This window comes from Lepidochelys kempii, chromosome 3 (assembly GCF_965140265.1).
Source record: "Lepidochelys kempii isolate rLepKem1 chromosome 3, rLepKem1.hap2, whole genome shotgun sequence".
NCBI lineage: Eukaryota > Metazoa > Chordata > Testudines > Cheloniidae > Lepidochelys > Lepidochelys kempii.
The window spans coordinates 163326553-163338453 of NC_133258.1; the positions used below are offsets into that span (position 1 = coordinate 163326553).

Genomic DNA, 11901 nt, shown 5'->3' on the forward strand with positions numbered 1-11901 from the left:
TACACCATCCATTGAAGCATCTGATTCTGGCTCCTGTCAGAGACAGGATACTGGACTACATGGCCATTGGCCTGATCCAGTATCGCAATTCCTATGTTCCTAATCAAAGATATAAGAATTGACTCTGTCAGCCAGGAGGAAGGCAGGGAAACAAATAGGATGACCTGACAGAAAGGAAACTGCACACCAGTCTTTGCTGTAGTCACTGTTTGGATGTCCATGCTTCTGTTTGGAGCTCAGAGAGTATTTATCCAACCTATTTTCTGTACAAACATTGAATTGCTCCCATTAAGGATCATCCCTCTTTGACTGTGTGATACAGTAAGAATACATCATTGGCTCGGAAACACACATTTGGGAAGGAACAGTCCATATTAGATCAAAGGAGTCTGAAAATCTCAACACGGAAAAGTAGAAATAGTATGAAGAGACTAATTTTTCCTCCCACTTATACCAGTATAAAACCATTGCAGCTCTGATTTGATACCAGTATGAGAATGGATTCCAAACCAGCAAAAATGGAAGAAACAAAATATGCAACCAAAAACACTGAAAGAAAAATAATTCCCTGAAATAAAAGGAAAAAAAATTCAGTGCACCTTAACACTAACAGTATTCTATTACCACAAAGGAACATTACCAAACAGAAGTTCAAACTATATATATTTATCAGAAGTTACATGGAATAAAATGTGTTCAAAGCATAAAGAAATTGAAATCATTGGACAGTGATCACTTATTTAAAAATATTATTGTTTGAGTTGAGACCTTGCACTTGTGTGCTTATCTTCAAACTCACTTTGATGAGGACATTACTCACAAGACACTTTGTTCCAGTCTGTGACCTGATTCACTCACATGTTTAAAAATATTAGTACATTTAAGGAAGTCGGTACATTTGAGTCTAATTAATTATGTACATTGTAGATCTATAGTCTTTCCACTCAATGAACCAGAGTTTAAATTCATTTTAGGTTTCAATGTTTTGTTGGGACTCTCTGCCTCTGCTTTAAATCTAGCCTCTAGCATTTGATCGGGTTACTTTACAACTCATGATATTCAGGAACTCCAAATGTAAAGCTCAGAGAAATTCTGAAAAACTGACATCCCAGAAGTATTGATATTGAAGAAAATATGGAACAGTTCTAAAAAATTACCCTTCAGGCACAGATAATAGTGATTAAACCCATTGAAATAAGACAGTCTGGGAATTTTTATGGTGATTTTGGAAGGTAATATATATTTTAATTAATCTTAGCCTCATCAATTGTCAAACTACTTCATCATCAGGTTCTACATACATTCCTACTGATCCTTTATCTTCATCATCACAGTCTCATTCCATCCAAACAGAAGAAAGACCACGCTGAACATCTCTGTCCTGGCCCATCCGTCCTATATATTCTAGGGTACCAATTTGTGTGTCTTCTTCAATGTGTGTGCTGTCTGCTGTTGTGTTGGTCTCAGTTCTACAGTTTATATCACACAGAACTTTCAATAACAGTTGTGTTTATCTGGTATATTTCCTTGGAAGGTCTCAGAGAACTATACCACTAATAATTACAGCTGTGAAGCAGATATGTTTGGTTGTTCCCATTACTTTGAAAATGTGTGAACTGAGATGCAGATTCAGTAAAAGGCAGATTTTCAAAGGCACAAACGGCAGTTAAGCACCTAGCGCCCACTGACGGTCAGGTTAGGTTTCTAACTGCCATTGAAAATATTCCCTAAATGAACTGGCCAAGGCCACAGAGCTAGCGATTGGTAGAATTTGGAATTGTCTAATCATCCTTAATCTAACTTTGCCTTTCAATTTCTACAAAAAGACGCTGTTTGAATCAAAGATGGTATCCAGCAGGGAAATAATTCCAGAAAGGTGAATGTGACAGAGATGAATTAATAATTGCTAGTAAAGAGTGAGCTCCTCATGTTCAAGAAAGCTCTGATAATAATCTTATTTCTTATATTCTTCTATTTTCTCTCTTCCCCGGGTGTGCGTTGGAAGGGTCCAAAGCAAGAGCAGGTTTCATTCATGCAGCAATAAAGCCAAGGGCCTTCACACATGTGGTCATTAATGATCCCACTGTAACAGCTATAAACCCTGCACTCAAGTGATTCACTGTAGGCCCTGCTATTGCTCTGGATCCCTCCCAGGTACACCTAGCTAAAGTACAGATTATTTCTGTAGTTTGTATATCATCTAGCACGGGGGTGGGCAAACTTTTTGGCCCGGGGGGCCACATCTGGGTATGGAAATTGTATGGCTCACAAAATTGGATGTTGGGGTGCGGGAGGGGGTGAGGGCTCCAGCTGGGGGTGTGGGCCAGAAATAAGGAGTTCAGGGTGTGGGAGGGGCTCCGGACTGGGACCAAGGGGGTTGGAGGACAGGAGGGGGATCAGGGCTGGGGCAGGGGGTTGGGACTCTGGAGGGGATCAGGTAGGGTGACCAGATAGCAAGTGTGAAAAATCAGGACAGGGGGTTGCGGGTAATAGGAGTCTATATAAGAAAAAGACCCAAAAATCAGGACTGTCCCTATAAAATCGGGACATCTGGTCACACTAGGGTCAGAGGTGCAGGCTCCGGACGGCTCTCACCTCAAGCAGTTCCCAGAAGCAGCAGCATGTCCCCCCCGTCCGGCTTCTACGCGCAGGCGTGGCCAGGCGGCTCTGCGGACTGCGCTGTCCGCAGGCACTGCCCCGCAGCTCCCATTGGCCACGGTTCCTGGCTGATGGGAGCTGCAGGGGTGGCGCTTGCGGTGGGGGCAGTGTGCAGAGCCCCCTGGCTGCCCTTACGCATAGGAGCCGGAGTGGGGACATGCCGCTGCTTCCGGGAGCCACAACATTTGCGGAGCAGGGCAAGCCCCCGACCCTGCTTCTCGGCGAGAGCTCAAGGGACAGATTAAAACATCTGAAGGGCCAGATGTGGCCCCTGGGCTGTACTTTGCACACTCCTGATCCAACACCTTTCCCCCAAAACAGTTGTCCTGTGTCAAAATTCTCCTGTGTCAACAATATGTATGTATGACATGTATATCCATTATGTAGGGACACTTACCAGTCTTTGAAATACAGCCACCTCTGTTGTGGGATAAGATGGGCTGATCATCACAAGCAAAACTAATACTTTGTTTACATGAATATAAGACCTTGACTTGGTCAGGCACACCTAGAAATCAGCATTTTGTTCCTTTTACAAATGGTTGTGGTTAGAGGAATGCAGGGAATACAAATACAGGATTTCTGTTGTAAGTGTTTTTTGTCATTTGGACTTTTGTACTATACCTTAAAGTGAATGATTTTAAAATCCAGACTGGTGTATTTTGCTAATTCTAAATAATTATTTAACAGAGACTGGAATGGCTTAGGTGTATCTTTTCTATTGTTTGTAATGAATGAATTTTCTTTTACTGGCTGGGAACCAAATATAAGAATGACAACTAAGGCTATAGGCCCATTGCTATTCAACATAATGATTCATATTTATGGGACCCGATCTTGCTCTAACTGAAGCCAATGGCAAAACTTCTGTTGACTTCAGTGGGTGCAACATCAGACCCATGGCTCATAACAGTATTCATATTCATAGAAGTGTAGTGGTGCATTATGATCTCCCAGTGGTGAAAGCTATAACATCAGTGAAATCAGAAGTTCTAAAATCTAAACTCATCTACATGAGATTAGAATCAGGCCTTCAGTCAAATTCTCATAAAGTCAGTGAACTGTTTTTTGTTTTCCACAATTTCTTCTTTTAGACAGTTCTTGGAATAATGGATCACGTTCATAATAGGGCCTGTAAGACATGAGAAGCCCATCTCATGCCCCTGAGAGATGTAGTTAAGCCGACCGAAGCCCCAGAGTAGGCCTAGCTACCCCCTCTCGTGGAGGTGAATTACCTAAACTGCGAGGAGAATACCTCCCACTGGAGTAGGTAATGCCTACTCCGAAGTGCTGCCACAGCGTTTCAAGTGTAGACAAGCCTTCAGAGAGGTTTTAGTACAGCAATGGCAGACCCCCGGCCATCCCTTTAGTGTCTACGCTACAGTGCATCTGTAGCATTTCTAGTGTAGGCATACCCTAAGACAGGGAAGCGCTCTGCTGTCTATGGTGTACCTGATCAGGAGACAAACAGAGAAATACTGCTTCCAGTCTAGCACCTTTCATAAGCACTAAACTAAAGGCCAAATTTGAGTGAATTTTCATGCAGCTAGCAAAAGGCTCATGCCTGGCACAAATTCTACCAAATTTCAAGTCTCTTTTCCAATGCATTTTAAAGAAAAATGCTCACTTTTTAATGGGGGCAAAACAGTGCCTCATTCTCAGAAATGGTTGGACCATTTTGGCTGAAATTTTGCAACATATTCAGCCTGAGGCAGACAGCCAGCATGGAAAAATTCAGCCTAAACAGTTAACTTCTGGCAAAAGTTATAAGTCACTGAAGTCAGGGTCTGACTTGGGCATGGAAGTGTCAGGGAATCTTAATAATAAGTGATGTTATCATCTCTGCCTCTCCTGCCCATATAGAACCTCTCTTCTGAGGGTCTCAGATAGTTTTTTCAAGCACTGGTTAGTAAAGCCACACACAGAAGCGCCATGGTGGGAAGGTGTTATTAGTCCCTTTTACAAACAGGGATACAAACAGAAAGGGAGTTAATGTGAGAACTGGGGACAGAACCCACTACGCCTAATTCTAAATCCCCCGTGGTGTACCTCCTGGAGCAGGTTTTCTCCCGGTAGACTGTAATCTACGTCTTTACTCCTGGATACCTGGCTCCCTCTGGCCTGCCAATTTATTGTGCTGCTCTGCCCCACAAGGGCATATATATTAGACAGAATGTCCCTTTTTTTATTTCCTCACTCTGCTCTTTAGAATGTTGTGATTTAAACTATTGCTGGGGGGGGGGAAGGGGGAGTCTGAATAATAAACTCATTCAGGACAGCTGCCTGCAGTTCAGTGTTGTGGCTTCTATGGGTATGTCTGTACAGTATGGAAAAAAGAATTTGCAGCCTGACCTGAAGTGGCCTAATACACAGCCATTAAGGAGAGGCCTGAGATGAACAACTCTGGGATCCTGTGGAGACAGAATGTGTTGCCTGTGTGTCTAGCAAGGACTTCATCCTTGTTTCAAAACCCCTTGCTTGGTGCACTTCATGTGAACGCATACATTGCAGGGGCCAGGCCCTGAAGCTGCATAAAAGTTCATGCCATTGTCTGACTTCCTTAGAAAAGTGAGAAGAATAGTTAAGAGCTAACAGTAACTGATGAGATAGCGGGGACCAGCTGGGAATGCATTGTAAAAATAGTCCCAGCAACAACAAATTCCTTAGCTTAAAATTGCAACCATCTTCAACAACCCAGAGTTTTCCCAACCAAACTGCTGACTCCTTTTTTCTTATCAAAACACCACAGCACCCATGTTAACAACCCGGAGACAATCAAATGCAGGACCAGCTGGAGCTAGCCAGCTCTTGTCTCTCCCTTGGTATCAGGTGTGTGGTGCACTTCTGTGGCAGATGAACCTATGCTCTGAAAGTAGGGTGCTCCCCTAAAACTTTCAAAAGCACTATTAGAGCGGTGCCAGAGATTTCCGACCCAAAAGACAGAGCTCTTCCGGATTGCCTCAAACCCGGCTCCGAGGTGGGTCTCCTGTAGTCCTTTGTTGAATCAAACCTCTTCTTCCATCATGTAAAGACTTAAATCCACAGATGTAAGAAGCACTTGGAATTTGCCTGTGTGCATCTCTCTCTCCTCTTGCCTTTGGATTTATTTGGGTCCGGCAAGCTCTGCTGCAAAACACATTTTTAAAAGCTCCCTTTTAAATAAAAATAAACGCGGGGACGGAAATCCAGCCAATGTTCGTGATCGCAGTGAATTTAAAGCAGCTTTCGTCCCAGGTCGTATCTGTTCAGAGGTGATTCTGATGAGTGTTTCTGTAGGATCAGTCTATTCTATTAAATAGAAACTTGTGTTGCTATGAGGGGGAAATGTTGGGGTTTTTTTTTTAACTAAGAACTTTAATTATTGCCTTCAGGGGAAGTTACTATTTAACTCCAGAGTTATACACTCCTGTGTCTCAGGCTGCATGTAGCTACTTCAAATGAGGGCTGGAATGAACAACCAACAAAAACCATTAGCGAGATAAAAGTAAGTAAGCGAAACGGGGTTAAGATTTCAGACCACTGGCCCTATTTTTGCCTTGCATAGATAACTCTCTCTCTCTCTCTCACACACACACACACACACACAAGGTTTTATCTGTCTTGAACCTTTCTAAAACGCTGGTGGCTCAATTACTACACGAGTATTTCTCAGCTGTAGCCCGATCCGTCCATCCACCCTTCTTTCCTTCCTGATGCTGCTTCTACCTATTGCACATCGCTGAATGTCTCCAGTTCCTCCAGCCCCCTGGATACAATCGCCTGGAGGTAGCGATGGCTCCTCCAAGGTGTCCGGCAGCCACAGGGACCCTTTCCAGGTTCTCGGAGTCCTTAAAGTAAAAATCTTTCATGATTTGGCTGTAATTTTTAAAATCCCTCTTCAGGTTAAGGATCTCTCTGATTTCTCGTCTAAATGGCTGTACAAAAGCACGACTGCAAAACTCTGCTTCATTAACATGGCCAGTGTGTGTGAAATAACTGTATATTTCCACCATGTGCACAGACAAAGACTCCCCCATTTTGGTAATTATCCTCACCAATCTGGTAATTTATGCAGGATGTTTATATTTATATAACATGCACATTTTTGAAGGAGTCTGCTTCTTCATCAGGTCAATGTGTTAATTAAAAGTTGGTCCAGATTGGTCACTTTGCAGTCCCAGATGTGCTTAACAGCATGCAATTAACACACAAGGAAAATCTTTTTGAAGATACCGGAATGTAAAAACTGAGTAGAAAGCCTTTCGCTTCTTAACATGAAATAGCAATGGCAGCCCCCCCAAAAGTCATTAGAGATATAATTAAATATGGAGTATTTTTGAAGCGCGCCCTGCACAATCATCCAAAAATATTAAATAGTAATTTGATTTTTTCCCCTCTATCACTACAGGTGCTAGCTCTGTTTTCCCTTCATTTCCCACACCATGTATATTAAACAGAGAGAGAACATTGCTCTATTGTTGATGATGACCTGAGACTTGGCTGAAATATTTTGCTCCACGGTGTAAGATTGCAAAGTGGGTCTCTCTCTAAAGTGGCTAGTTTGGCTTTTATAATTACCTCGTGGTCCAAACTTCTCTGCGATCCTTTTTTTTTTTTTTCAAAGAAGAGAAAAAGAAGAGTTTGTCCCGGGTATTAACATTTCTGTGTTCAGGTGTGTTCAAGCCAGGCTCCCAGTAACTGCACGGGCAAACTAGCCTAAGTAAAGACTGCAGGATCGGGCCCTATATTTCTATACTCACCCTGGTCTACCAGTCCATTCACAGCACCTCGACTGCCTGCCTGTTCTCGCATTCAGCTTCGCCTAACGGTATCAATTTACAGGCCTCAGTGCAGCCTCCCCTGACATCCCCCCGCCCACGTCCCCCCGGTATGATGCCTTGTCTCCCGTAGTCTCGGACCCTCGCTTCGCGAGGGTGTATTCCCCACGTATGCACCAGGGAGCTGGCATTTCACACCCTGGGAAATGCTGGATCGGATTGGCGTGGCCAACAAAACCACTTCTTAAAACTCTTCATTTATTCAAGTCGACGGAGACCTTTTTCAACCTATTCCTTCCCCCCCGGAATATTTCTTCCCGGCGCAGTCCAACCGCCTCCTCGTTTGCTTCTGTTTCATGAAACTGTTGCGGCAGTCGCGACCTCTGAACAATAATCCCCACGCAACCCGTGCCCCGAGGACACGGTGGTGGGCGCGGGTAGGCACACACCATGGCAAAAATACTTTGCCCCGGCCCCAGCTCCAGACAGACGCCCGGAGGGAGACTGCCGGTCCTTGCAAGCTGACTAGAATTGTAGCTATCAGACTGAAGCCGCAGAAGGGGGCTATGATTTAAACCCAGACCCGTCCTCGCTGTTACCAAGAGTATATATTTTTTTTCTCTTTTGTAGGATACAGAAGGTGAATGAAATCCTTTTGCTAATAGTTTATGAGCCATGAGATTGGAAATGTATATGGATAGACCAGAGCGCCAGACTAAAAATCACTTGAGAGAGCCTGGTAGAAGAAACCCTTTAATATCCCCAGCACAGAGCAAAGGGAAACAGGGGGTTGCTAATGCCGGGGGTTGTATGTCTCTCTCTTCCTATATCCCTACTAGCGGATTACAGCCGTCTTATTCAGGGAATAGCAATGTCCATACACCACTCATGCCATGTATATGTCTACACAATATATATAATACTCTATAAAGAAAGTCATATATATATATATATAATGCCATGTATATGTCTACACACATACACACAATGTGTATGTATATATATATATACACACTCTATAAAGAAAGTCATATATATGACTTTCTACATATATGACTAAAGAAAGACTCTGTAAAGTCATATGTGTATATGGCTTTCTTTATAGAGTGTGTGTATATATACATACACATAGTGTGTGTGTGTGTAGACATATACATGGCCTGGTTGGTGTATGGGCATTGCTATTCCCTGAATAAGACCGCTGATTATATATACACAAGCTGTGAAGAATGTTTATACATACGCGTTCTTTATAGCTTGTATGTACATGGTGCGCGCATTATATATATATTATATATGTGCAGTCACGCTGTATTTTCTATGTGCGAGTGTGTACGTAGGAGTGTGTAGAGTCTATATTCCAGGTAGTGCGTAGTCATAGTTTGTGTGTATACACGCACTTTTTAGTGGCATATACAGTGTAGTCTAGTGCGTGTTGGACAATTTGTTGTTCCAAAGTGATCTTTCTTTGGTACCCCCCCCCTCTCCCCGTGGTGGAATTTGAGGGCTTGTGCGGAGCCCAGCGGCACCAGGGTAGAGGCTGCAGGAAACACAGAGTGCAATATGCTTTACCCCCCTCCAGCCCTTCCCACCCAAGCCACTTTTTCCTCGTGTTTTGCAGCACATCACTTATGAACAGGCCAGCTCAATGGGGGGACAGGCTGCCAGCCCCGCTTGCCACACCAGCTCGCACCTTCCTAGGAACACACAAAGTCTGCGCCGCACGACGTCTGGGGGCATCACATGCAGCCCCGCTGCAACAACAAACTCCGCTCGGTGTATGCCAGGGAGGAAAGTCGCCGCTGCGCGAACTGGCCCCCTGTGGCCTGAGATTCCCAGAGCCCCAGCACCCCTGCCTGGTAGAGGAGCAAACCTCTGCATAGCGCCCAGGGGTAGGCTCCTGAGCAGCATCTCCACGGGTGACCCCGCCTGCAATTCAGCGTCCCCGCAGGCAGGGAGCTGTCCTCAGCGGGGGAGACCCAAAAGTGCCAACGTTGCTAAGTATAGTCACCAAAATAGTTGAGGGAGGGGGGATGGAGCCCCGCCCGACTTGCTTGTAGGGGCACAGCCCCGCAGCGGGAGTTGCTCTGAAGTAGAGGATGGAGCTGGAGAAGAGCGGCTCTGCCCCCGGGCTTCTGGCCGACTCTGCGGAACCCCGTGTTGCAAGCCGGGGGTCAACCTCGCACAACCGCCCCATAATCGCTCCCCCCTTCCCCGCCCCGGACCTTCACAAAGCTGGGCAGAGGGATGAAAGGAGACCGGACGAGGCAGAGACCTCCCCGCCGGACTGGGCGGCGGGGGGTAGAATGGGCCCCTAACGTTGCTGCTGTTTGCTGGGTGACCTGACCCCTCTGCTCCCGAGTTTGTTTCTTCTTGAGTCTTTTTAAATTAGGGGTTTGGGTTTATGCAGGAGATTTTTTAAAAGACTAAATATATCGCAGAGCTCACGGCTGGGTGAAGAGTAGTAATCCCCGCTCACTCCCGCCGGGGGCTGCGAACGTCCCTCGGACAGTGCCCGGCCAATGGAGTACCCAGCTGGCCGGCCGCAGGAGAGATGGCGATCGCCTGACACAGCCCAGGCTCAGTCCACGGTCCTGTAGACAGAGCCCAAGCTCAGAGAAAGGTGGTGGGGAAAGTTTGCCTAAATTAATACCTGTCTGATCCCCAAAGAAAGGGGAACAAACCCCCCTAAGGCCAGATCCTCTCCCGGGAAAGAGAGCAAGGGCTGCGCGTGTGTCCTGGGGATAATCCCCTCTGGGTTCCAGCCCCAGTTACACACTGGCGGTGTGTGGGAATGGGGCGCATTTAAGTGAAAAATTTGTACTAGCTACACCACAAACTGTTTCCCCGGGTCTGGGGAAAAGGGCATTGGATTGAGGGGCACTGTCCCCTCTCAGGTTTGCAACCTGAGAATTTTGCAGAGGGCTTGACCAGTATGTGTTGGGCTTTGGTTGATTGTAGTATCCTCTAGCGCTTTCAGGGTGGTAGGGATCCCCCTCCCCCCCACCACCACCAAAAAAGCAAAAATCTTGGCACCAAAGCGGAAGAGACAAGCAACGCCAATGAGCCGCATACCCCTGTGCAGCCACAAAGCTTAAACAACAAGGAGGTTGTCTTTGCAAGGAAACCCGTCCCTGGACCTCACATCACCCCCCTAGCTCAGGCAGGAGGAGTCAAACTGAGGAATTGATCCCAGCTGGGGGGGAGAAATACAGAGTGGCTCTGGAATGATGCAGGCAAACCAAGTAAGCAGCAATTTTCAGAACAACCCTCCAAGATGCCCTCTTTGCGGGGGGGGGGGTGTCCCAGCCCCCTGCCCGTCGGGCTCAAAGCTGGTGCCAATAATTTAATAGGGTCCCGCATTCTAGGATTCCTGGGCGCATTAAAGCTCCAAAGCGAGGTGTTTCTCAGTGTTTTGTTTTGTGGGGGGATATATGTATGGGTGGCTGGTTAAAAGCCCCAGCCAAACACCCCCCTCCCTTCCGTCCATTCTCTCCCAAATAAAATCCCCCCACTAATAATTTCAGGCTGAATTCTCCAGTGTTCCCCTTTTTATTTTTCAGGTAAGTGAGGGTAAACTCACTAATCCTCCCCCCCCCCCCCCCGCAGCCTGATCCATCACCATCTCCTTCACTTCCACACGGACAGGTGTGTGCTTTCTTGACCCCTCCCTCCTAAACACCCATCAAACGCACCACAGAACCCACTGGGAGTGAAAGTCCGTGCTAATCCAGGTCAGTTTCTCCCCTTGGTTGGGGGGGGGCTAATATAAATGTCCTAGGGAAAAAAATAAAAGCAAACAAACAAACAAAATCCCTCACACACAATCCCAATAAAGTCAAATTCCTTCCCACACACCCACAACTTTAGCCCTGGCTGCTGCCTGGGGGGTTTTTAATCTCACAAAGAGAAAGGGGGGCTCCATGCGCAAAATTACGCCTTCTCCTCTCATTTGTTAGCTGATTCCATCAAAAAGTTCGGTATTTATAGGCTACACACACGAACCTGGAGTAATACAAACCCTCCCGTGTTGTTCCCCTTGCAAAGTGACCGGTCCTGAAGCATCTGACCGGTTCTGTGTGTGGAAGAGAGCGCGAGAGCGCGAGAGAGAGACACACACACAGAGAGAGCTACAAGCAAAACCGGGGAAGAAGATCTCAAGCTGAGAGATTTATTAATTGCTAAGAGCAGCTCTGCCATCCAGCCATGTGAGTACCTAACAATGATCACCTTTTGCACAGATGGTCAGTGATCAGACGCAGGCACTGTCTTCCCCTCCTCCCCTCCCTTTCTATATGTTATTATTATTATTATTATTATTTATTATTATTATTTTCGCCTGTCCTTTCCCTTTCTCCCTATTTTTGATAAAGTTTTAGTTTGCCTGGTTTATGCCTCACGAAGAGGAAGAAGTAAACGTGGGAGGTGGGGGGCGAAATGTGCTGGAGAAAAGGAAGGAAGGAAGCAGTGGTGGAGAGAGAAGGAG

At 45.9% G+C, this 11901-nt stretch overlaps 1 protein-coding gene and 1 long non-coding RNA gene across 5 annotated transcripts in view; one reads left to right on the forward strand and one right to left on the reverse strand.

The window, feature by feature from the left end:
- LOC140909492 (uncharacterized) overlaps positions 1-11901 on the reverse strand; it is a 43776-nt gene that overhangs the window by 9061 nt on the left and 22814 nt on the right. The gene's annotated exons all lie outside the window — the stretch shown is intronic.
- The window catches only part of ESRRG (estrogen related receptor gamma), a 486133-nt gene continuing 480268 nt past the window's right edge, over positions 6037-11901 (forward strand). For all 3 annotated transcript variants that reach the window (XM_073338899.1, XM_073338902.1, XM_073338898.1), the window contains exons 1-2: positions 6037-6142; positions 11463-11623. Coding sequence is in view for 1 of the 3 variants with exons in the window: in XM_073338898.1 (XP_073194999.1) it covers positions 11622-11623 (2 nt within the window). In the remaining 2 variants the exon portion in view is untranslated. The remainder of the gene's footprint in view (positions 6143-11462; positions 11624-11901) is intronic.